This window comes from Poeciliopsis prolifica, unplaced genomic scaffold (assembly GCF_027474105.1).
Source record: "Poeciliopsis prolifica strain line A6 unplaced genomic scaffold, Auburn_PproV2 SCAFFOLD019, whole genome shotgun sequence".
In the NCBI taxonomy this organism is placed as follows: domain Eukaryota; kingdom Metazoa; phylum Chordata; class Actinopteri; order Cyprinodontiformes; family Poeciliidae; genus Poeciliopsis; species Poeciliopsis prolifica.
The window spans coordinates 1,945,501-1,970,648 of record NW_026562394.1 but is presented as its reverse complement, the minus strand read 5'-3'; the positions used below and the strand labels follow the sequence as shown (position 1 = coordinate 1,970,648).

Here is a 25,148-nt window from a genome sequence, read left to right as displayed (position 1 = left end):
GAAAGTTGTGCAAATAATAGTAGAAATACCTAGCTAACATTATTAAGGATTCTTGCAGATATAACTACCATGCTTCTCTAAAATACTACATTTGAGCATGAATTTCAAATTTCAATCTCAGACTGATAAACTGAGGGCCTATAGAAAATTTGAGGAAATGTGACATCACTGCCTTGGGGAAAGGAAAGGCTGAAAAAAATGGGTCTTATTAAAACAAATAAAATTACAGTTACAGCATGCAATAAATATATTCCACTCAGGCGAGGAACCAGTAAGCATTCTGTGAACACTGTTAGTTGTTATGTTTGTTAAGAGTTAAAATATCAGATGGCATCAATAGTATGAAACTGTTTTTCAGGTTAAATCTATTTCCTGCATGCAATTAAACTGTCAAACATCTGTTTGGGGTTTTTATCTCTTTACATGCCTCAAACTCCGACTTTGTTTTTGTGAAAGTTCAGTTCTTCTGTTAGCTGCTCTTTCTGGATTCCTCCAAGGTGGACTAATTGTGTTGCATGTGAAAGTTCTTCATGTTAAAAATATATATCCTTCAAAATGCATGCTCTTTAAAAAGACTGATGCTATCCATCTTTGAAGCAGAAATAAAACTACAACTAAAAGGCAGAGAAATTCACATCAAATTTTTTTGCAGCCCATTTGAAGGATGTGAATTCAATTTGGCAACCTGGCTGAGTGACTTTTTACCCAGTGAAGAATGTTAAGCAAAAATAGATTTTAAAAAAATTGAAGATGCAACAAGTATTGGCACCAATGCTATTTTTGTTTTGCATGAGCCTTTTTTTGCCACAAAGACAGCAACAAGTTATTTGTCACATTTCAGGTTGAAGTTTACAGATAGAAAGATCTTTCTCTGTTCTCACTTGGCAAGTTTTATAAAAAATTTAGGTGTAAAGACTGGCCATTTCCTGTAGTCCAACGGTTGCTCAAGCCAGCAAACGTGAATTGATTTAGGATCTTTTGATTTTGCAACTTTCTAACTTTATTTTAGCATCTCTCTAAATACAAAAATCGGAATCTGATTTATTGGTCAGCCTTGTGTGCAGAAACAATGTGGATGTGCTAAAAGCATGCAGAAAGTTTGAATTGTTCTAATCTGACAGTAGAAGCTTTAGGTAATTGGTTATTTTTTCCAAACAATATCAACACAACATAAAAATAATAAATAGTGACTAAAACAAAATAGAACTTTATTTCATTATTTTACATAATTTTTATAACCAGGGGAAAGAGAAAGTTGTGGCTCAATTGCAGGTTCCTTGAAACTATTCTATAAAAGATTAATTTTAATTCTTTTTACACATCTTTACCATGGGTGCCAATAAATGTTGTATCTAAAGTAGTTATAGTATAGCAATTAATTTGCTACATTGGCTAATGTGTGCATATATAAGTTTTTCATTTAAGAGAAGACTAATTTTAGGCATAATTTCATACAAATACTGAAATCAAAAGTAAAATGATCATTCTTTGCTGACTAAGGTAACATCCACTACTAATTGCAAATGCTATTAAGTGAAACATACATAGGAGGTTTAGAGGGTGCAAACGATTTAGGGAATTTATAAAATAAGTGTGAATTAATGTTTTAGTTAGGTTCATGGTCATTTTAATTTTAAGGGGGAACCCAACAAGTGTGAGAAAAACCTACTTCAGTGACATTAAGCATCAAACCATGTATTAGTCTGCAAAATAATAAGTCTGAGGGAAACTGAGCCAAAATGTGCTGTGGCATTTTAAGGGAGGAGAAAAGAAAGAGCACAGAGAAGACTAACATCGTCCCCTAGAGGCGAAAAGCTACATTACAAAAACATACAGCTCAATCACCCATCAATGAAAATAAAATAAAAAAGAAATAAATAAAAAAGGCAAACAAGAAGTCTCCAACTCAACTATGATGGAATAAAAGGGCAAACTCAGTGAGAGGATGATGGCACTGTTCTTTCACGGCCTCAATAGGATCCATGTAAAGACCGGTGCCATGAGCCCATCTCTACAGATGTTTACTTTCATCAAGCGCCTCCAGACTCCCCTCCATACACACTGGCAGGACTGGGAATGGCCCACAGGCCTGCCCGTCTGTCCTGGGATCCACTGAGAATGCCAGCATGTTTAACTTGTGATCATTTATCATCAGTTCTCTAAATGTGCAAATATGTTCACAAGTTAAAGCAGAGTTAGACATGTCTCTTTGTATGAACCATACACATGTTTATGTGTGTTTCTGTAAGTATGACCAAATGCAGAGCTGACCAAAAAGTGAACTAAGCTGCTTAGAAAAACTCCCAAGGTTAAAAAGGGGGCCTTCAAACCCTTAAACTCAAAATCAAGAAATAGATGTCAAACATGACATTTCCCTTTACTTAACTTTAAATTAAATTTCAAAGATTTTAAATTCTTCTTGACTTAAACAGATTAAGGATTTAAGAGGAAAACTCTCTAAAAGTTTGTTGTTGCTAGTTTTATAATTTCAGTTGCTTGTGTCTGTGTTAAAGTCACATTGTATGGCCATATTGTAGTTGCAAACATAGGAACACTTAGTACTTAGCAAAATAACGTTGGTCTCTTTCTTATTTTTTCTTAGAAATTGCTTACAAATGATACATAGCAGTCAATATTTTATGTGAAAGGCTGATTAAAAAACATCCAATCTTACATAGGGTAAAAAGCATAAAAATATTGGAGGGCTTTTTCTCCTTTATGACTCAAAAGTAAATTTGCAATAGGGTGATTCCCAAAAGCATAAAAGTCAATATTTTGGAACTATTTTCATATAATTAAGACTTACTTTTAAAAAATGTCCCAAGCCACTAAACATTTATAGAATCGGAAATTAGCATTATTGTAGTTCTGAGCACAACTAAAGTTTTGTTTGAAATACTGATGGGGGGAAAAAAAACTGAAAAAAATTATTTGTTTAGCTTTAATATCTTCCATTGCTATGAATGCGGTGAAATAAAATTGGGCCCCCATATCAAATTCTGCTTATGGCCCCACACAATCTTGGATCAGCTCTGCCTAAATAAAAGCACCAATATACACATTTATTTGTGTATGGATTACACGTGAATGCAGATTAGATGTGCCAGTGTGCTGGAGGGGTTGATGAAAATTTTCCCCAAAAGTGAGGTGCCATGCGGTCAGCACAGCGGTCGTGCAGAAAAAAAGTCTAACCTCTGTGTCACCGCCCTGGAAACCCAGCCGCAACCCAAAGGAAGAGGACAGCCAGAGAGAAAATATTGTTAACACAACTGCTACTCTTAAGAAAAATGGGAACTAAAATACAAGCCTTAAGAAATTACAGCAAACTACATCATATTCCACCAAGCCCTGTGGACAGGATTATTGAAAAATGTACCATAAGTGAAACCCGATATACTATAAACATACATATTTCTAAATATGTGCCAAATAAAAATGGTTTCTTTTGTTTGTTTGTTTTTTTTTAAGAAGCTGTTACATACGCCAAGGACAGCAGTCTGCTCTTTGAATGATTTCAATGTGGTTTTCTTGAGATAATAAAATTATCAACTCATGATGAAAATGCTGAATTTTTAATCTCAGCAAATGACTAAGTGCAGAAATCTAAAATCTAAAGTCATTGTCTAGTTCAGTTTAGTTTGATCAGTATTGCCATTAAATATACTATTTAAATAGTATTTGCACTTCTACAGAGCTGTAAGTGACATCACATATAGATAAGGATATTCAGGTATTTATTTACAAACCGTAAGGCAAAAAGTCTGTTAAATTTGGATACAACAAAATTATTTCTTTGTTATCAAAAAATTTCACTGCAGCTTTGTTTAGGAGTATCAAAAAAACATAAAATGCAGAAAAAGGAGATAGTACAAGAGGCTACAAATCCAAACTTCTTTGTAATTGTCAGAACTACTTTTTGTATTGATAAGATCGTAATCAACGTAACCTGTTGCTTTACTGGTAGCATAGCGGTCAAGTTCCCAGCAGATCATTGATGTCTAGTTAAACTGAATTAAACAAAACAAAACATTTTCCCCGAACCAAATGTCTCATGAGCAGGCAAAAAATAACTTAATCCTTTTTGGATCAAGATATGATGAGTTATACTTTCTCCTAATAACAGACTGATGTTCACATCATCACAAGAAAACCACACAAAAATTCAACAGCCATACTTTTACTACAACTTATTGATGACCAAAAGTGAATGTCAGAAAATGGTTATGGATGTAAAAAAAATTCTAAAAGAACAAAAGACAACTACACAAAAACGCAAAAGTATATGTTCAACGCCAATGACAGTGACAGAAATGCCTAAAATGAGACATAGCAGTACAGTAAGACTGCAATCGCTCACCTTGCTCATTTTGCTTTTGCTGTCAGCAGTGAGGAATGACATGTTATTGATCTCATTCATCACAACAAAGTTCTGTTCTTCTCGCTTGAAGTTCTACAAAGTAGAAAGCAAAGAGAGCAAGCAATGTCAGATAAAGGAAGTTAACTTTCCCACTCATATTTGTTTTCACAGACAAGATGAATGAACTCACATGGGATTTGGACCAGAAAATAAAAACTTCTCCAACCATTCGGAAAAGTTCTTCTGCATCTGGATCAGGGCAGGTGAGCCACCTTGCTCTGTAGCAGAACAAGACAAGATGGAATAAGTAAGTATCCTGGTTAAGAGCTTGTAAATGATGGTGTTCATTTTCTTTTACCTGTTGTTGTCCACATAGCGAATAAGTAGAGGATAGAGGGCATACAAGTCTCTACAGAGCACAGCAAACTCATCGCGTATTGTCCCATCTTCCTCATCCCCCTCTGATTTCCCCTCCATCCGCAAATGGTCCTCTTCAGCCACCACCTTTGACGTCCGTTTCTTCAACTTTTCCATTGTTGGAATGAAGTGGGATTTCAGCATTTCTGGCTTTGCCCTGCTCACAATGGGCTGCGAAAACACTAGCAGAGAAAACAAATTGTGCCATTTCATTTGAGCAAGAAGACTAATTCAGGAACACACGGCTTTGCATTAAGTTACCCAGTGCTCACCAGCCAATCTCTTCATCCAGGAGGCTTCATCAATACCCAGATTGTTGACTACGATTTTCATGATGCTTCCCAGAAGTTGATTCAGATGTTCTGAAGTGACCTCAGTGCAGAGTTGGCCCTCCATCTCAGGAAAGTTTTCAGGTCCTCTCTCCCACCACCGTGGCAGGTAGTTGCACAGCATTGGCAGAGTGATTTCAATGACGTGAGGCATCTCAGTATAGCGGGCCCCCGACTCTGCCAAGTCTCCAATCTCCTTTAGCAGAAGGTCCAACGGTGGGATGTCAGGACATAACTCTTGAACCGCATTGGGAAGACCCAGGACTTTGCACAAAAATGGATGAAAGAAAACTCTGGAACAAGGTATTGCTGAGCAGGAACATATGTGGATGAACATTGGTTTTAAACTCACTAGCTCTCTCCCTTGGTGTCTTTGTGGTATACACAGAGAAAGCGTTGAATTCATTTAGATGAGGCTCTAAGTAGGCCACTGGCATTGCAGCAGCAAGATGAGCCAGACATTCCCCAAGAGCTGGTCTTTGCCTGTTTGCAAAAAAGACAACTTGATGCCAACAGAATCATGCTTCTCCACTCTCAAATTCCCAGAATTCCTAGTCAATTCACAGTGCAGGAAATGGCAAAGAGTGCTGTATTTCTTATTAAGTTTAAGTTACCTCTCAACATGTGGGTTCTTGACCATCCCAACTGAGTAGATGCTACACATGATTCTATAACAGGAAATCTGCAGATCATCCACTGTGTGGAAGTAACCAGAGACAGAAAGGCAACAGATTCAGGTAAAATACTAGACTGAAAGCAAAGAAATAAACAGAAATTTGAGGTAACAACTCACGCATGACATCATCTCCAAAGAGATGCTGAGCGATGTGATCAAACAGGGAGGTAAGCACAGGCAGCAGGGCAATGGTTGTGTAGTTGATATTCTGGGAAACGCCTTTCACTTGCTATCATGGACAAGGAAGAAGGTATTTTGAATTTAGATTTAATTCCAGTGTTTAATTTCTTTGCATAATTTGTTTCAAACTTTATGTACCTGATTGCCTTTGGACACTTTGCCCAGTTTGAGGTTCTCCACCATCTTCTCCATGTCATCGGCCGCACTCTCAAAGAATGACCGCAAGCCTGCTTTCACAATCTCAGGACCTGATTTCATCACAGTCCTAAAAAAATGCAGTAAGAAAATGTCACAACGGAAATTTCAAAGCGTAAGAATGAATACACATTCATCTTGAAAGTTGTTGTAAGAAGCAGCCAACCTTGCATCCAACGACCGGGCCAATATATGCAGACAGTTAACTATTGCAGAAGCATCCGTTCCTACAGAAGCAAACGCAGGTTTATTATAAAATTTTGATACACGCTAAGCAAGCTTTTCGTTGAAGTTATCCAGGTTAGAGTAAAAGGAGGTCTCCGTAGTCAGAGGGAACCAAAAGACTCAGAAATAGTCTTATGAGGAATCTTACCAAAGAGAGAAACTCTGTGCCTCACCAAAGCAGCCATTTTACAGAAGATACTATAATGAGAAGAAAAAAGTAAAGGAAGAGAGAAATCCAAGAAAAAGGGCATGCATTAAGAAATGAGGATCCTTTAGGAAAAAGAACTCAAAGCAAATATTTGTCCACTAGAACAATGGGAGAACTTACCTCGCAATCATCTCCTTCTCCTTATTAGAAGAATGGCCGCCGCTGCCCAGGACTTTTGCAGGTGTTGATAAGAAGTAAAGGCAGTGGTTTTTGAAGTACTGGTTGATTAAAGGCATCAATATCTGCAAAAGTGTTTTTTTAGATTAGTACCACAAAGAGATTTAGCCTTTAAAATTATTTTTTCACAGGCTTTACCTTAGCAAAAAATTTGATTTCTTGCTCATGAGGAGACTTTTCTACTCGTCCACTGCTCACCACAGCCTCTGCAAAACATATTCCAAAATATAGCAATATCTCACATTAGCACTGGCTTAACAAATCTAGATTCGGTTTATTCCTAGTACCTCACAGATTTTTAACATGTGACATTAATACATTTCTTTTGCATTTTTGGCCCACAGTACCGAGATGAGCAATGAACTCCTGGGCTATTTCCATCCATTTCAACAGCTTCTGCAGGAAACCATAAGCAAATCTCTTTTCAATAGACGATATCTCAGACTCCATGTCTTTCAGGCCCCTGAACACAGACAGAGGTGACATATTTACACTTTCTTTGTTTTATGTGAACACACTTGCCTTAGATCAATGCATAAATGGAAAGAGGAAAATTCAAAGATTTTCCTCTGTATGCTGCAATTTCTGGAAAATTACAAAAAGTTTTGTGAGTTGTGGAAAAATAACTTTCTACCCACATATCCATTTTATTTATTTATTTTTTACCAAGACACCAAACTAGTATTTATGTTGGTTCTGATATTTGTACACTTAAACAAATATTTAATTTGCTTAAATTTTCCATTAACAAAATGTAATTAAGAAAAAGTCAGCATTGGTCTTTGGAATGGCCAGGAGAAAAGACTAAATCTATTAGGACTGCACAATTAAATCACGGAACATAAAAAATAAAAACTGATGTAAAAAATTTAATTCCCTGCTCCTTATAGCCAGCACTCCAGATTTTTTTTTTACCTTGTGACAGCATATCCATTAAGTTGCAGGAACTTGAGCAACTCGTAAGCCTTCTCTCGGTCTCTGGCCTTTTCCTTCGCTGTCAGAGTGTCATAAGGCACCAGCAGAGGATGTGTCCCACCTCCTACACAAACAATCCCACAACCAAAGAGAAATTAGGAAAAGTTCCATCTTTATTTATTAAAACATAACATACCAGCAGATATTTTTTTACCTTTTGCTTGGAGCTCTAATTTTTTCTTTCGTCCCCAGGTGTTGTGATAATTTTCGGCCAGTTGCTCTGCCATTGACTGTGTTCAAATGTAAGCTGTTATTATTGACTATAAATCGAGATAAAGGCAGACGTTGTTAAACTTTTACTGCCATACCTGCAGATCTCTTGAAAGAGCCATGTGTGAGATGTCAATAGGCTGTGGACTATAGCCATGGCTTGGGTCATAAGTTGCCTGCAACAGAAAGATAATGTTATAACATATAAGGAGCGCTGCAACATAAAGTGTTGAGACATAAAAGACCTTCAAACCTGAGCAGTCTGGGAAATTTTTCTAGCAGCTGCCTTTTTCTTCTCTGACTCCTCTTCCTCTCTAGCTTTTTCTATGTTCCATTCCCATGCCAACATGGCTTTTATCGACTCTTTGATCGGCCAGCGGTAGATCTCTTTGTCCTTTGCAAAAAAAAAATCCTCATGAAGAGGAGAATGAGCGATATGAAACAATCTGCAATGGACAACTTACCTTCTCTGAGAAGGTTTTGTATGGTCTGAGCATGGGATGGGTCTTTCCATTCTCATCCAACACCTCTCCATACGACCAGTTATTTTGAATCTGCAACACAGAAGACAAACTGTATCATTTATTGTTAGAAAGAGAATTGATTTCTATGGTATCATATCAGCTACAATCCAAGAAGTGTTGGTTCTGAATTGGTGTAATATATATAATGGATATAATGGAAACTACGCAAGTTGACAGGAACAAGTCTTGCCTTTTCAAAGGCCCATTTATCATGGGTGTATTCAGCATATCTGTTGATGAAGGGATCCAGTCTTTCAGGGATAATGGTGCTATTGTTGGAGGCAATAAATCAGAGAAAATTTAGCAATAATATTAAAACAAATGAAAAATGTGTTCATCAAACAGATTCAGAAAATATTTACTTTGTGGTCTCTACTGGTTTAGGATCAAAGTTTCCCTCTGCATCTACCGATGCCTTTTTCTCTGTTTTGGAGGAGTAGCTGGCATCCACATAATCTGGAGGAATGGCTCCAGCAATGGCACAGAGGCAAGGCATTGAGATCTTGAAAATTTCAGCATCAAATTTCTGGAATGATTAATGACAATATGTTACAGTATTAACAGACACTTGCCAGCTAATACATTTGAGTATTTGCACATCAAGAACTTTTTAACTTTTTCTCATGTCAGAGCCGCTAATCCCAGTTTGTGTTGTGAAACATGAGAAAACTTGAAGAAGTTCATATTTTGGCAGTTCCATCATGTTTCTGGAAGCTCACCTTGTGGGCCAATGATTCAAAAATACCCCAGAAAAGTTTGCGAGTCAAATGCAGCTCTTCCTCTGAAGCAACTCCAAAATTAGCCCAGCCATTTGGGAGGCAGTAATATTTCCAACAACGCTCATAATGGCTGGTCAGTAGCTGCAGATTCAAGACAATAAAAGTGAAAAAAAAAAAAAACAACTTAAAACTCAAAAGAATACACTTTTTTTTTATCAAGAAAATAATCAAACGTCTCCACACCTTCAGTGGTCGTTTGGCGTACTCATTTAGAATGGGCACATCAAACACCAGGCGTCTCAGCAGGTGCTGAAGCATGGCCGGGCGCAAATTTCTGAAGGCAACACAAACAAAGCCTCCTTTAGGAACAAACCTAACAATATTAGATGAAGGAGAGAACTGCCATATTTGTTTGAGGTGTTAGTTTACTTGCACAAAGCCATGAGGCACTCCTCTATGATGTCTCTCTGTGCCTTTGTAAAGGCTCGTCCTCGAGACAGTCTGTAGATCGTGTGCAACATGGAGTCTATCATTATGGCTCGGTGGTCACTGCCGGCAAACAGTGGGGCACACTTGGTGATGAGTGGCAGCACGGCAGTACACAGATAGCGGTTCAAAGCGAGAGCCATCTCTGTTGTGCTGAAAGCGGCCTGTTGGAAATAAATCCCAGCTGAATCTACTCTTACTGGATACTGAGAATTGAAGTAGTCCAGAAGACGTTTCTGACTCACTGTGTCCAGAGAGGCGGCAGCCCTCATGTCAGGTAAGAAGCCCACCTCCAGCACATGCAGCAGGAAATCCTGATTGTCAATACCATAAACTCTATCCAGGAATAACACCATGGGGGCCTTGTGGTCTGGCACAAAACTGGCAGACATCTTTGGCTCTATGATGCTATTGTCTAAGAAAAACATACACAAGTATACACACTAAACTAAAGGGCTGTATAATACACCGACAAAAAAACAAGTTATTAAAACAGTAAAATAAAATAACTTAATAATCTAGAAGTGCTAGAAAAACACTAAAGTTCCAGTTTATTAACGGTATTAAAATAAGTAAATGGGTTTTCATGACTTTTGCTATTTTTCCTGCAGTCTGAATGATCATTACGTCATTACGCATTTGTCTGACTTTTATGTCATTCACCTGATACATGCATCATAATTTTGCACCAGATAAAGCCAGACATTGGAAATCAGGATGTAAACAGTGGCTGAAATTATAATTATGAACTTATGGAAGAAGTCTGTGTCACTGAAGAGAATCACATCAAAATCTTATCACTCCTGGTCTGATTATACATCCACAAAGACTTCCTAGTTAGTGCTCCACAAAAGACCATTGCTGTTATTAGAATTACACTGTTAAATGAATTAGCAGTGTAAATACTTTGACATTGCCATGCTTTAACATTTTACCTTTCCCCAAAGCAGGAATCTGAACAGGAAGACTGATGACTCCCACAAGATCCTCAATAGGAACCAAGGACCTCAGAATTGCCCTGATCCGAAGAGCTTCACCCTTTCCAGCTTGAATCAGCTGTAAAGAACACATTTGTTTACTATTATATTCGATGTGTTATGTAAATCTAGCATAAATCCTGTGATTCTGCTCATCTGACATGCATCTCTGGAGCACATCGTCCCAGTAGGTCAATGAGAGCAGAATAGAAAGACATGATGGCATTTCCAAGGTGCACTCGATTCTCCTCCTGCTGCTCTTCTCCTCCAAACCTTCCAGGAAGAAAGGAATACACTTTGCAATTTATTCTTTAACTCAAAGTGGCTAGGACAAAGGTCTTTCTGAACCAATACTGAGACCTCTTACATGGGAAAACGTCTGTCTTTTTTAATGCTGGGTCCATCTCTTGCAGGGTCCTCTGATATTTTGATGGCTTCCTCCACAGCAGCTAGCAGACCATTACCACCCTCGCCTCTCAAAGCCGGACCGAAGCACTCGGGTCTTCGAATGAGAAGACGCACAACAACGTTGGCATTCTCTTCCACGCTTTCTCCTAGATGAATGAAAATCATCTTGTTATTGTCAAACAAGAAAAGGAGAAGGAAAGTGTGCTTTTAAGTAAAATTTTAGAATTTAAATATTTGGTAAACTACCATTGACAAAAACAGCAAAACGAAGAAAGTCAAGGTATTTCTCTCCACCACAGGGATTCCAACCGATGTCGGGGTAGCCTTTAGCCAGCAGCATGGGACAGCTCTGAAGCCCACACCCAGCCAGGTATTTCACCACCTACAACAATATTGGCATTGAAAGATAAGTAAACTGAATCTGCTGCTTAGGATGACATAGTAATATTTTACCATTTCTAAATCCTGCTCCTGGAGAGCCAGTGCCAGTTCGTTATTGTCGATGCAAGATGCCGCAGCCACATCCAATGGGGTCGAGCCACGCATTCCTGAACAGACAGCACACCATGTTCAGACAGGCTTCAGCAGCAGGAATTGTAGAAGTGAACAGCAACAGTCACCAAGGCCAATGCCGCTGTTCTGCAAAAGGTAGCTGAGATGATCAAACATGGAACGTTGATTCTGACGACTGATGCGGCAGAAATAGCAGAGGAAACGGCAACAGTTTGTCACCACTCGAGGGAAGCGGATTTCCTGTTGAAAGGCAGAAAGATCAAGTTGAGCTTAAGGCTATTTAAGGTTGTAGTTTTTACTTTCACATATTCCACAAATTTTTATTTTGTTAGCCTTGATGCCCGACAGTATTTAACCCAAACAAAGAGATTGAAAATGAATACCTTTGAGTCACCACCACCTAGCACATTGACCATAACCTCCATGACAGTCTCGTGCATCCCCAGAGCACGCATCAAGTTGGGGTGCTGATAGAAAACTCTGTTACTCATGATGTTTCTAAGGAGTAGAAAATGATCGGATAAATATCTTGTCACCTTAACCAAAGCAAAAACCACAATCAAAACTTTATCCATGTACCCAATGCTTTGAATTATGAGCCTCTCCTCCTCTGGACCCATCTGCACGATAAGCAAGGAGCGGATCTGACCCAAGCACTCCAGGAGATCCATGGTGTCCTGTATCGACACCTCGTTGATGGTGTAAGCCTTGGGAAGTGCTCGCTTCAGTTCACCGAGTCCGTCATACTGCCTGTGGAGGAGGCTGAACATCATACGCACTAACTCCGGGTTTTGAATGAACGACTCCTGGGCCCAATGGATCATGGTGTGGGAAATGAGCTCTTGCAATGTGCCTAGTAGAATCAGGAAAGGGAAATAAACAACAAAGACAAAACAAAATTTCAAAGATTAAATGTGAGATTCTCTTTCAAGCCACAGCTGCAAGAAAAAAAAGATAAATCTGTGTTGCAACATCATGTGGTAGAGTAGAGAGACAGCTCACTTGGTTTTTTATCTTCCTGCGGCTCAATCTCCACTTCCACTTTTTTCTGCCGAAACTTTTTCACTCTTTCCAGCAAACGAAGCAGGCGCCCGCGAAGAGAATTGTCCACCTCCTCCTCCTGTTCTTCCTCATCAATATGAACACCTGCAAATTTTAGTTTTGAAATTAAGCACTGGACATTTTATTTATTAGCCACTGAAAGAGGAACGATTTAAAGAATTCATGTCAGACTGGGTATAGCAGATTAGAACTGACCACAATGTGTCAGAAGAGCGTTATGAAAAATCAGCAAGGATTCACGGACTTCGTCAGGAACTGGACACTCTTCGTCATCAGGGCAGTTTTTAAAGTTCATGAGCATGTTGACCTACACAGTAGTGCACAAGCAAATGAAAACTCTTTGGAAAGAGATTAGCAACATATGTAACAAAATCTTATTTAATGTTGTCTCATCAGAATCATATTTTTACTTCAAAATCTAAATAGTAGTACAACCTTTTTCCTCTCACCCTTTAACGTTAGATAAGTCTAAACATTCATATATAGTTTTCTTACTTGCTCCTGCGGCGGAGAGCGAAATTCGCGGGTCTTTCGTGCGGTCTCTGCAGCTGACATGGTGAAGGCCATCATGAGCTCATTGTAGCGCTGCCTCTGGTTGGACTGTATCTGGGTGACGAACTTATCTGAGAAAGCAGCAATGGCCTCCACTCTGTGTCGTAGCTCGCAGTCACAGAAATACTGCAACAGGGTGCACATCTAGATAACAAGAGCAAAATGAATACTAACACTGTTTAGAAACCTTTTTGGTGAAAAAAGTAGTAATAATAGTTTATACCTGCAGTTTTACAGACTCTGGTAGTTTCATCTGAAACAGTCCTTGTTCGAGGTGTTCCTCTTTAGACTCCCCACAGGTTTCCACTGGTTTCGTCTGTTTCTCTGTTTCCTCAGCTCCTTTCTCACCATTTATGAAATCTATTTCCACTGCTTCCCCTTGTGGGACATTTAAATTTGTTTCCTCTAGTTCTTCCTCTTCCTCTATTTCTTCCTCCTCATCATAACCATAATCTTCAAACTCCTCTTCCTCTCCTGCCTCAATTTCCTGCTCATCCTCTTTGACCACTGCAACTTTTGATGTTTCCTCTTGTTTGTTCGCCTTTGTCAGCTCCTCCAAAGGCTCCTCTGATTTTGAAGTATGAAAGACTGTGGGCTCAATCATTTTCAGGATGTGCGTGACATCTTCATCGTCAAACACACCCATTATGAGGAGGGTGCTGATGAGTTTCAGGATTGGGACAAAGTGAAACTCAACGCTGCCTCCCACAGGGTCTCTCATTGCTTGACTTCCATCCTGGACAGCTTCGATCAGCATGTTCAGAGCCTTGGTCTTTAACACCTGGAAATACAAGCAAACTAATGTATTTCTTTCTCTAGAGAGTTTCTATAACATATTACAATGAGTAAACCTCACCTGTAATGGGATGGTTGGACTCAGTGTGTAAATATCTGGATCTGTCCCCACAAACCCAACGGAGGAGAAATGCAGTTTTGGACGGAGGCACGTAGTGAGGCCGACCCCAGGCAAAGCATGAGACTTAACGGTGTAAAGAGTGATGCTGCGCGTGTGGTCCGTCATCGGAACTATAAATTCCTTATTAGTTCCAAGGCGATTGCGTTTAGCAGACTCTAGATGCATGCTGATGAGGAGGTCGTAAAACCCGCTCCTCATTGGTCCCGGCAGGTAGGTGCTCTCTATGGCGTAGAAAAGCTGAGATTCGTCCACATGGCTGCACAGTGCGTGTGCCACCCGGTTATTACCCAGAGCGCACACAGAGCCATAGAGCTTCAGAGTGTGATAGTGGAACTTTAGCAAGTCCATTCGTTCAGACAGTTCCAGTATGTCTATACACCTAAATAAAACACAGAGTCAGGTTTAACTAGAAAAACTGAAATAAATTATTTTTTTTCTCTTTGGCATGCAGAAGGAAATATTTCTGACCGACTCTCCTCTGGGATGTGAAGGGCCATCATAGTGAGTGGTTCCATACATTGCACCATCCAGCCAAGTCTTTCGCTAACACGGCCTGTCTCTGGAGCCAGGAAGTTGTTGGGCATACGACTCCAGATCACTGGGGTTAGCATCTGGACATCCAATCTAGGAGGACACTGCGGAACTGGATTTTTGCGTTCACTCCGAAACATGGCGGCTGACAATGGCATGATGTTCTGGCAAAACAAGAAGGATCGATACTGACGTTGGTAAGGAAAACTTATTTGGACATAAGTCTTACCTTTGGTTGATGATTCTCTTTGCATCTTAATTTAGTAGAAATTAAATTTGCTAGCCATGCAGGTTAAACATAAGAACCCCCAAACATTAGCTAAACTTGAGTGAACTGACTACAGCTCTCTCAGGTGTGAAAGTCTTTGCTGCAGGGAGAAGAATCAAAGCTGAATAATTTCAGCAACAAGGCAGTTCAAAGTGCCATTTGTTGTCGAGTGAATAATATAAACTTATTCCTCATTTCATCCAAATTGCTGTATTGCAGAGGGGACTGCTATCTTTAGTCCTAACCATTAAACAACAATTAGATTGATCACTACATTACCTTATCTTTTTAGTACAGGGGGTAAGCAAAATCTAATTTTTGGTTAAATCATCTTACAGTCTTCATCCAAAAATGTACCCAGAGTGTTACTTGGATTCATTCATTATGTTATGTTTGACATATACCGCATAACAACTGAGGGCAACATTTATTGTACTAATAAATGGAACTCTGTGTGCGGAAAATACATGGTACCCCTCCTTTAAGTAATTCTTAAAACTTATTAATAAATGTTTCACATGGTAACACAGATTTACACAAAGTGAAGACAAAAAGAGAGGCATCTTCTTCAGGTAAGATGTTGACTGATGTTAACCTCATAACCTGCACATCTGCAGTGTGGATAAAGGCTTGTTAACAGAGTAGGTCATGGACGTTTACCTTGAGCTTGCCGAGTTCAAACTGAATCACATTCTGGTTGGAAGGCTGAACGAAGACAGCTGGGAACAGCTTTGTGTTCGGCTCCACCTGAAAGTAGACGATGCCTCAACTGAGCAGGACTTTCATGAGAGCTTCACCGTACCAAGGCAGAAGCCCACAAACCTGGTAAAAGGTGTTTATCTCTTTTCCGTTAGCAGTGAAAGTCATGAGTCCTGTGTCCAAATCAACGAGACAGCCAATCACAAAGTCCTCCTGACTGACACGGGTTTGCTGAGAGTTGCCAAACTCTCCTCCCCACACCATGTAACAATTACTGCGCTTTATACTGCAGAAAGCAGACAAACCAAGAAGACTCAGGATTTTGGAGCAAACGTTTACATTTTTAGGGAAACAAACACACCTGTCATGAATATTTCCTCTGTCGTCTCCAACAGTTACTGTTACATTTCTCACTTTGCTGAGGTCAAAGTGAAGATCATACTGGTGGTAGTCTGGTGTGACCCAGCCTACCCACACGCCCCCTGGTTCCTGTCCTGCGAATATTCGCACTGCATAATAATACTGAAAAAGGACATTAAAAGCTTATTGGTTTAAGCATATTATTCATGGCTGTTACAAAATAAACCTTCAATTTCAGATTTTAGAGTCTAAATTGCTTCCACTTGATCATTGACAATGAAATAACTATGAGTAATAGTCATACAGTTGTGGTGTTCAGGATTATGTCCATGTCATCCCTGTCATCTGGTACGACATCTTCCACTAAGCGAGGCAGAGTAGGAACGACAGGGGGTGGAGTTATTAATGCAGCCTTCTTTGCCTTAAAAAGGAATCTGGAAATGACAAAACCACTTACTACATGGTTCAAATGTTGATACTGTCAGAAATATTTAACTGCTTTGGTTTTTATAGCATTTTGCGTATTGCATTTTGCATTATGTCAAGGTTGTTATGAAAAATTATCATACAAAATGCAACTTCAAAAATCAAATTCTCCTCTCTGACTCAGAAGACTAAATAACCACATACCCTTTCTTCTTGCTTTTCTCAGTAGAGGCATCTTTCTCGTTCTCTCCATTTTTGATGGCCAAAGTCTCTTTAGGCACAGAGGGTTCCTTCTTATCATCTTCTTGTTCTTTGCGAGTGGCTGACTTCTTCAGTATTTCAAAGTCTGAGTTTGGGTCGACCTCTAAAACTTGGTCTTCGGGAATGGTCAGCGCTCGAGTTAGGAGTGTTGTCCCCGCAGGGACTTTAAAGGTCTCGTGAAATTCAATTGGTATGCTGACTCTGAAGAACAGCAAGTCTGTGTTGGCATTCTGAGACCCAAACGTCTTGTGAGTCACCTTGAGACAAGGGGGAGTGTCCACTGTCCCATCAACACGCGATATCTAGAGAAAAGAGTGCAAAGAAGTTACATTTTCATGTGGAAAACTGATATTTATGAATAATTTGAGAAAAGCATTGTGTTAATACCTCAATATGTGGATGATCTGTAGGAGCAGTGATAAACTGGGGAAGGCTTTTACTGAACCACATTGTAATGTCTCGCTTCATGTTGATAGCAAATGGTTCGAATCCTTCTTGCAGGCCACAGATGGTAAAGTAACGAAGACTACTGACATTCTGACCCAGGTTGATTCTACCAACCTGCGACAGCCCCAGGCTGCACACGGGAATGAAACCTACAAATGTTTAAAGCATGATCATCAATGTCCATTTATTCAATTATTTCTTCTCTGTTTTGGATCTGTACTTACCTTCCCCTATCTCAATATCCTTAAAAGCCATTTCTGAGCCTGAGTCACTGATCAGCATTTCTCCATTGAGCGTGAACATGATGTTCATTTCTGTGAGGTCAATCATACAACCCACCACATCACCAGACTGCCACTGGCGGCCAAATGGCTCGTTTCCAATATGCCAACGTTGAGCCTAAAACGCAAATCAAGAGAATTTAGCATCATAAAGGGGACAACACTTTATTTGACGGGTTGTGAATAAGACTGTCATGACACCATCATTAATGTGACATAGCCCCGGTTATGATCATGGGGCTAAAGTAAATCTTTAGAAATTATGTAGCTTTTATGTAGCTTTATGTTATTAAAACTAAAGTTTAATCAGTCATACTTTTATAACAAATTTATGTCATATCATGATTTATTGGTTAATGTCATAATGAAGTTGTCATAACAAAGACATTTTGAATAAAGTCAACTTTGTATTAAAAGTGTCATAATGACACTTTATGATAACAGTCATAAATATTCATGTAGACTTACTCATGTTCATGACAGGTGTTACGTCATGTTTATGATGGTGTCATGACAGTATTATTCACAACCCATCAAATAACGTGTTACCACAAAGGGTTTAGCCCACTTTCACAGTCAAAATGAGTCTGCATCCCACCTTGAAGCCATTGAAGACATAGGCCAACTCGTCAGCACCAAGTTCAGTATCTGCACGAACACAAGGCCTGGCCCAACCCACTCTCATCTCTCCAACAGTCACAGCCTCAAACTCAAAGTACCATTTCCCCTGTGTGACAGCGTACGATTTCTCAGCTCTGAACACTCTGATTTTATCGCCACGGGAGCTGCCCGGTCCATGCCCACCTAGAGGAAAAACATGGCATTAAAAAACATGATTTAAGGAATACTGGTGGGACTTAGGCTGCCTTTAGAGTATAGGCGTAATTTCCTGAAGGACTGGTGTGGACATGTCCCCACCAACTCTGCCATGAAGGGGACAGTCTCCACCAATATTTCCTGAACCTTTTTTTCTTTATGTACCTGCATCTAAAGTTGTATTGACATTATAGTATTCAAAGCATTAACAGCCAGGTAATGCCTTTTAAAATTCCTTTGTAAAATGTAAATGGCAAGTCCACTCTGTGATCTAGTGGATTGGACATCATGTAACTTGCTGTGCACCACATGAGCTGTTGCTTTACATTGAGTCAGGAATATCGGTGGTAGGGGAAATAAAAGAAAGTTTGTTCAAATGTTATTCTGATAAATAAGAAAGCCTGGAGACAAGGCAAAGTGGAAGGATTTCTATTCATATAGATGAAAAAGCAGTGCAAACTTACTACTCTCCTGATCAGGTGGTTCTATGTTGTAGCCATAGCCGATAAGAGTTCGAACTGCTGCACAAACTGTGTCTCTGTTGGTCTTTTTAGTCTTTTCATCCAGCAGGTTGTAGGGAACCAGACGGGGATTACGCTTGTTCAATATGTCCTATTTAAAAAAAGTCCAACTGAAGTTAAAACCAAAGCAATTAAACAGTAAACAATGAAACGTTTTTATTACTCATTGTCACAGCATTTTCGCACATAAAGTTGATACCTGTACAATACTGTACGTCCAGCCCTGTCGAACCCGGTCTCTTGCCCACACATTGTGTCCATTTTCTGCCAGTCTCTCCACTAGAGTGTTTTGATTTGGAGTAAGTTTGACGTGATTAAGATCCAAGGGAGCTGGCTTGTATCCATTACTTTGCATGTAGCTAACAAGCAAGACATTGTGATGTAAAGGGTAAGTGAATCTTTCAAATAGACAACTATGGCACTGATCATGAAAATGAAACAATATGACATGATACCACACTCAAATGCCATATGTATAACATGTTGCAGCTCACGTTTTGGGGAGCTTGGTCCTTTTCAGATTTTCCTCTGCTTTTTCATCTCCCATTCCCACATGACAGCCCAGAGCTAGCAGAGTCCTGTTAAAGTAACACAATACACATTAGACACAGGTCCTACACATTTTTCATGTCAAGCTTCCATAAATATATTTTAGGCACCCTTGTTTTAAAGGCAACAATACCTATCAAAGTCTGGTAATACAGCTACATTTCCACATCTATTTCCTCTTCTATTCTTGTTCAGGTTTCAGTATAATTAAAATAATAGATTATGCTACTCCACACTAAGTAGGAGCTATCATTAGAAGTACCAAGTACTGTTGATTTAAACTTTTACGTACTTCAGTGTCTCTCCTGACATTGCTAAATTGTAGTTCTTCTCCGGCTCAGGTAAACTCTGGAAATCCACCAGGCAGGGATGCATCTTCTTGTTGTCGTCACGAAACTTTTGAAAAAGAAAAGCACAAACATTTGCATGGAGAAATATTTTTTGTTCCCAGCAATGCTTTCTCTACAAAAGTGAAATAAAACATGTAAAATCCTGAAAACACTCACCAGTCCATATGTCCACCCTTGTTCAATGCGATTAACAGCCCATAACTCATGACTGTTTTCTGCGAGTTTCTCTCGAATGCGCTCCAGATGAGGAGGAAGTACAATCTGAAAGAAGAAAATAATAATTAACTGAGACTAAAATCAATGTAATGTGATTTTTAAGCAAACTGCAGTTTTGCTTAAAAAACAGAATTTTTAAGCAAAAAATAAATAAATTCTTACAAAGATTCTTAAAAATCTAGACATTTGACTAAGACTAGAATTTGTTCTCCACACTATACATTTTGCTAAAACTCCTTTGCAGGATTTACCTGAATTGTGTCCACAGGACAGGGAGTGAATGCTGTGTGAGAGAGGGACTGGGTTGGACCGAGCAGGTTGCGAACATCATTAAAATCATGTTTATATTCTTTGATGGGCTCAATCCGCAATCGGTCCCTTGGCAGCACTGCCTCATAACAGGGAGCATAGCCTGGAGGGGGAAGAAACTTGAAATCCCCATGACGGCCCCCAAGAAGAAACCGAAGCCTTGTATTGAAACAAAAACAAACATTAGCCATTTAAAATACTGAGCCGAGAATAAAAAATCTTCAGAGTGCCATACTTAATGCCTGCAGAAAAGCTGACAACTGGAAAGAAGAGGCCGTCGAGGTTGAAGTTCTCAAACATTCCCTGCACAGGGTGTCCATTGATACGAAAGGAGATGCTCGGCACACTTAGATCCAAACAGCAGCTGACCACATCCTCTGCTGCCAGAGTGTGTTGGCTGGGGGAAGCAACATGGCGTGGTACGCGCCCTACAAGTACATCCACAAAATAAAACAAAGAAATTATTTCACTTGGCTTGAGAAACAGGAGATGTTGTGCTTAACCCACTCTCTTTGTGATTCGCCTATATTAAAAACTTGAAAACACTTTTTTCCCAATGCTAACAGGTTACTCAGATAGCAACAATTTTCAGTGTTGAAATAGTAACTTAGGGAAGAGGACACATGAGCCATCTTAGACGTTAGGAAGATGTCTAACATCTAATGTACATTTTTATGAGGAAGCATAAAAAATGTACAAAACTGCTTTAGATAATTAATGCAGAAAGTCAAGACATTTCTCCTGAAGCCAAACCGGCAGTGTGCTAAATGACTCATTTGTGTGTGACACAGTTCAGCTGTTGTGCTCACACAGTTTTTATAGTCTTGGTGGAAATCGACAAAGTTCATCTCTCCACTTGCGTGAAACTTGATTATAACGTTTTCAGCTTTGCTTTAAATGTCCAAATTTAGACTCAAGCTGTTACCTCAAAAACAAACATAACCCGCAATTTTATTATTTATGGTCAAACGATTGTTTGCTTTACCTGACCACAGGTGAAGCCCATCAAAGCCATAGGAGTAGAGGTCATCCCCGACACCATTACCCCCCCATCCTTCCCCTCCACCGGGATAAGGACTGTAGCCCTCCGTCAGAGCCCAACCTATTCGCAGGTGATATGCCTGGGCGGTAATGAACGGCTCCACGTGATCCACCATCACCTCAAAGTACCACTTCTTATACTGAGTGGATCCTTCACAAGTTCCAAGGAAAATGTTGGGTCTCATACTGACGTATTAGAAAAAGAAAAATCAATTCAGATGAACTTTATGTGAGCAAAAAAGTATTCGCTCACATAAAATTACCCACCTAGTTACATAGTTAATGATGTTGGTTTGAAGAAGGAGGTCACGACCCGGAAGCAGGTTCTCAGTGATGAGATTCTGATTGGATCTCACAGCCACACCATTGCATACACACAGGGAGCACAGCACATCCAAAACCTGGACAGAATAGATTGTTTGAGGTCTGCCAGCAATACAATCAGCAAATGGACTGCTCTTAGAAACAGTCTAAACAAAGTAATTTGAATTTGCAAACCTTGTGGTTGCGCCCATGCTTATCCAGGAGCGAGATAATTGATTTAATGTGATTCTCCTGAATAATATTCAACACTTCTGGACTCTCAATCAGAACACAGTACAACACCTCCAGAATCCCTGTCATGCAAATGAGAACATACAGAAGTTTAAGTATTAGAGAAGACTTCAAGGTATTCAGAAAAGTTCCTGAGTCATCCAAGAAATAAAAAAAAAAGATTAATAATTTCTAAATAAAACCATCAGCTTTTATTTCTACATATATTTTATACAGAGAATGAGCTCAAACCAAACCATTCTGCCACTGATACCTGAAGACGCCTCCAAACGATCCAGCTTACTGACCAGCCAGTCCAGGTTGTCACAGAAAAGAGCACAGTTAGTGCGGTTTCCTCTGATTAAAGAAGCTTCAAGAAAGTGGAAAAGCAAGAAATAAAACTAAAATTAAACAAAGTCATTCCAAAATATGTTTATCAAATGTAATGTGCAGGGCCTACCTAGCAGCTCATACAGTAAGTTCACTATCTCCTTCCATGACTCTGCAGCTTCCTCTCCAGCGTACTCTGAGAAGTGGGCTGCAGTGTTGTACACATTGAGCCGATCAATGCAGTCCAGGACCAGGGAAATCATTCCCTATGATAAAATAAGAAATCTTGCAGGTTGGTTTGAAAAAGTCAATTTAATGAATGTGACATTAAATTTATCTTCAGCTAATTTCCATTGATTAAATCCTCATCAGGCTGGCCAACCTCCTCCTGGAAAAGGTTCTGTCTGTTCTTCAGGGAGCGAAGCTTGAACTGCTTGTCCTCGTGCTCCAGTTCCTCCTCAGGAGGTCGGAAATAAAAGATGAGATCCTGCAGTGAGAGCACCACCGCGTCCATTGGCATAGATGGCGGATTAGCAGATTTGCTTTTTCCACTCAACGCATCCAAACCTCTGGAAATGTGACACAAAGTAAAAATAAAATGTTCATTACCGGATAATAAAGAAACACATTCATAAAGGTTAATAGGGAAGTAATGAAGTTACTTGATGAACTGGTTGAAGAGGCCTGTTGTGCTGTATATCATTCTGGCAGCTTGAGACTCTTCGGTCTGAGATCGAGCAACTGTGAGCGCGTCATCCATGTGACCTTCTTTATGCAGTATGGCCTGAGAGACAAAGTCATGGACACTTAAAATCAGGCAAAAACCCGAGACATAAACATATCGCTTCATATTTCAGTCCTTTAGGTGATTTTCCTACAAGCTTTTCAAATCTAAAGACTGACATTTCCACCCATTCTGGTTTGAAAAAGAAGCTCAAGCTCAGTCAAACTGGATGGAGAGCATCCGTGAAAATCTATTTTAAATTCTTGCCACTGATTCTCAGTTGGATTTATGACTGATTACAACTTTCGGGTTATTGTCCTGCTGGAAGTTTCAAGTTCTTCCAGGATTGTCCTACATTTAGGTCCATTCATCTTCTCATCAACTCCACTAAGCTTTTCTGATTCGGCTGAAATATATTTTTTTAAATTTACACTTCATCCTCATTTGTTACTTTGTATTTTATCTACAATCCTTAAAAGCACATAGATGTTGTGTTTAAAACATGACAAAATGTGGAAAAACAGAATAGTATGAATGTTTCCAGGAATATTTAAAACATTAATAAACGTAGGAAAAGTGAGTGGAGGTCAGTCCCAGTGGGAACACGATTTAGAATATCGAATTCACATTTGACTCAAATATGTAGAAACATAACAAAAATATCTAAATCTTGTACACTGTTGGAAACCCACTTTTAGAAACTCTTAAATTTAGCTCCAAACTTGACATATTTTACCTTTCTTTTCAGAGGTCCTAGGCGAGCAGATTTGGCGTCTACAGCAGCATATGTAAGCCAAAGGCCAGACGAAACATGCTGTACAAAGCACATAGACTCCCCATACTTAATCTCCGGTATTCCCATGCCTTCCACGTCCCGCTTCTGCGCCACTTCAATTTTTTCCTTTAAATGGAAAAAAAGTTTTGTTTCCTTATAATCTAGACAAGTTAAAATAAACCTGACAGTTGGTTGAACAAAAACCTTAGAAATTCTGAAGCAGAAAGCAGACATCTTGGAATTGGCTTTCTCTGGGTCTACCAACAGAAGTCCCTTCTCCTCGTCGAGGAACAAATATCGCCCTGTTGTTATATGGCGTACCCGGAAAGACTGTCCCCATTTGATGTGGCCTCCACTCCACCTGTAAAAATGCAAAAGTAACTCAGGAAAATAAGACTTTCCAGTTGATGTTAGAACAAAAGAAAAAAAATAAGAAGAAAGAAAGATACCCACGCAATTCGCAGTGGCTCTAGTCTCCATAAGGATCGAGCATGACTGCAGACGGCACCACCTTCATAATGGGCAACTCTGGGATGTAGAGAATAATATTCTGATCAATTTGGACATTTCCAGATGGTGAACTGACAAGCTGATTAAATTCCCAACAAGGTAGGGGGAAAAAAGATCTAACTAAACAAGGCAACAGCCACCTGCGTTGGTCATCCCCCTGATCTGCACATGGGATGGCCAGACATTCATCCATATGACCGTGAAAGAGTCTGAGCACATATCCTCCAACCAGAAAACCTGGAAGGCAACAATTTCTTTATAACAGAATGTCAATCTCCTGGGGAAGAGCCAATTTTGGGGGAACTACAGACCTTCGGCGAGCTCACAGCCAGACATCACAGGAGTCATGGTCCAGAGTGTTTGCATGAAGGATGCATCGACCATTAGGTCACCACTTGCATAGGAAAGGTGCTGGACATAGCAAGGTTTTTAAAATTAGTAATATTCATGATCAAACAAGCATCATTTAATAGTAATGAAATAATAATTACCAGGTATCTCTCTGAAGAAACACTGACAAGAATGAGGTCATCTCCCACCCTGACCTTTTCACCTTCTGATCTTTGCTTGGAGGCTGGATGTATGGTCCACCAGCAGGCCTCTCCTACAACACATAAATTGATTTTTTTCCCCTCTACAGTTCATATGTGTTTTGTTCATGCTTAGTTGTAAAATCTAAAGTCACCTGTGGAGTCTTCCTGCAAGCCCACATCGAAGGCCAGCTTGTCAGTCAGTGATCGAGATGTAGTCAGACAGCTCAGGTACTATGGTGGTTATGAAATAACACAAGAAAACAACCAAAGCTTTTGTTAGAGCAATTTAATCTGAATTGAACTACCTCTACCTAATGCTGCTATTCAGAGGTACTCAGGAAAGATTGCCCTGACAAACCTGGATCAAATATCTCAAACTAGGAGTGTGGAGGAGGGAAACATCAATGGTCAGGAGAGAATCCAATGAGAACTGGAATAGGCTGTAGGTTTAAGCTGCCAGAGGATTTCCTGACTTTCTCTGACCATTAACTCTGTGACCATTGTTACAAAAATACTCTTGGACCAGTGCTCTTGTTTTTTGTTTTTTGTAAATATGTCTGC

General features: G+C 39.6%; 1 protein-coding gene across 5 annotated transcripts in view; it reads right to left on the bottom strand.

The window, feature by feature from the left end:
* Positions 1-25,148, bottom strand: part of LOC129368545 (ryanodine receptor 1-like) — a 44,309-nt gene that overhangs the window by 15,186 nt on the left and 3,975 nt on the right. For all 5 annotated transcript variants that reach the window (XM_055043574.1, XM_055043577.1, XM_055043575.1 and 2 more), the window contains exons 6-73: positions 24,740-24,818; positions 24,546-24,658; positions 24,366-24,465; positions 24,195-24,291; positions 23,998-24,072; positions 23,749-23,905; positions 23,506-23,670; positions 22,708-22,829; positions 22,428-22,614; positions 22,176-22,311; positions 21,990-22,085; positions 21,680-21,798; positions 21,449-21,582; positions 21,126-21,367; positions 20,376-20,568; positions 20,083-20,299; positions 19,772-19,876; positions 19,558-19,661; positions 19,211-19,294; positions 18,916-19,075; positions 18,660-18,807; positions 17,978-18,183; positions 17,323-17,497; positions 17,039-17,247; positions 16,595-16,953; positions 16,269-16,398; positions 15,966-16,126; positions 15,728-15,890; positions 15,566-15,652; positions 14,575-14,801; positions 14,047-14,485; positions 13,414-13,971; positions 13,134-13,334; positions 12,834-12,945; positions 12,579-12,722; positions 12,156-12,429; positions 11,960-12,074; positions 11,684-11,816; positions 11,517-11,611; positions 11,310-11,445; positions 11,023-11,209; positions 10,817-10,928; positions 10,614-10,734; positions 9,924-10,093; positions 9,622-9,842; positions 9,436-9,526; positions 9,193-9,333; positions 8,836-8,999; positions 8,664-8,742; positions 8,414-8,503; positions 8,203-8,343; positions 8,048-8,125; positions 7,894-7,969; positions 7,680-7,803; positions 7,112-7,227; positions 6,903-6,970; positions 6,708-6,829; positions 6,528-6,577; positions 6,321-6,381; positions 6,098-6,224; positions 5,897-6,008; positions 5,718-5,799; positions 5,456-5,586; positions 5,047-5,367; positions 4,716-4,956; positions 4,548-4,635; positions 4,358-4,450; positions 3,193-3,207 (exon numbers count right to left, since the gene is read on the bottom strand). In XM_055043574.1, the coding sequence (XP_054899549.1) occupies positions 3,193-3,207; positions 4,358-4,450; positions 4,548-4,635; positions 4,716-4,956; positions 5,047-5,367; positions 5,456-5,586; positions 5,718-5,799; positions 5,897-6,008; positions 6,098-6,224; positions 6,321-6,381; positions 6,528-6,577; positions 6,708-6,829; positions 6,903-6,970; positions 7,112-7,227; positions 7,680-7,803; positions 7,894-7,969; positions 8,048-8,125; positions 8,203-8,343; positions 8,414-8,503; positions 8,664-8,742; positions 8,836-8,999; positions 9,193-9,333; positions 9,436-9,526; positions 9,622-9,842; positions 9,924-10,093; positions 10,614-10,734; positions 10,817-10,928; positions 11,023-11,209; positions 11,310-11,445; positions 11,517-11,611; positions 11,684-11,816; positions 11,960-12,074; positions 12,156-12,429; positions 12,579-12,722; positions 12,834-12,945; positions 13,134-13,334; positions 13,414-13,971; positions 14,047-14,485; positions 14,575-14,801; positions 15,566-15,652; positions 15,728-15,890; positions 15,966-16,126; positions 16,269-16,398; positions 16,595-16,953; positions 17,039-17,247; positions 17,323-17,497; positions 17,978-18,183; positions 18,660-18,807; positions 18,916-19,075; positions 19,211-19,294; positions 19,558-19,661; positions 19,772-19,876; positions 20,083-20,299; positions 20,376-20,568; positions 21,126-21,367; positions 21,449-21,582; positions 21,680-21,798; positions 21,990-22,085; positions 22,176-22,311; positions 22,428-22,614; positions 22,708-22,829; positions 23,506-23,670; positions 23,749-23,905; positions 23,998-24,072; positions 24,195-24,291; positions 24,366-24,465; positions 24,546-24,658; positions 24,740-24,818 (10,179 nt within the window). The remainder of the gene's footprint in view (positions 1-3,192; positions 3,208-4,357; positions 4,451-4,547; positions 4,636-4,715; positions 4,957-5,046; positions 5,368-5,455; positions 5,587-5,717; positions 5,800-5,896; positions 6,009-6,097; positions 6,225-6,320; positions 6,382-6,527; positions 6,578-6,707; positions 6,830-6,902; positions 6,971-7,111; positions 7,228-7,679; positions 7,804-7,893; positions 7,970-8,047; positions 8,126-8,202; positions 8,344-8,413; positions 8,504-8,663; positions 8,743-8,835; positions 9,000-9,192; positions 9,334-9,435; positions 9,527-9,621; positions 9,843-9,923; positions 10,094-10,613; positions 10,735-10,816; positions 10,929-11,022; positions 11,210-11,309; positions 11,446-11,516; positions 11,612-11,683; positions 11,817-11,959; positions 12,075-12,155; positions 12,430-12,578; positions 12,723-12,833; positions 12,946-13,133; positions 13,335-13,413; positions 13,972-14,046; positions 14,486-14,574; positions 14,802-15,565; positions 15,653-15,727; positions 15,891-15,965; positions 16,127-16,268; positions 16,399-16,594; positions 16,954-17,038; positions 17,248-17,322; positions 17,498-17,977; positions 18,184-18,659; positions 18,808-18,915; positions 19,076-19,210; positions 19,295-19,557; positions 19,662-19,771; positions 19,877-20,082; positions 20,300-20,375; positions 20,569-21,125; positions 21,368-21,448; positions 21,583-21,679; positions 21,799-21,989; positions 22,086-22,175; positions 22,312-22,427; positions 22,615-22,707; positions 22,830-23,505; positions 23,671-23,748; positions 23,906-23,997; positions 24,073-24,194; positions 24,292-24,365; positions 24,466-24,545; positions 24,659-24,739; positions 24,819-25,148) is intronic.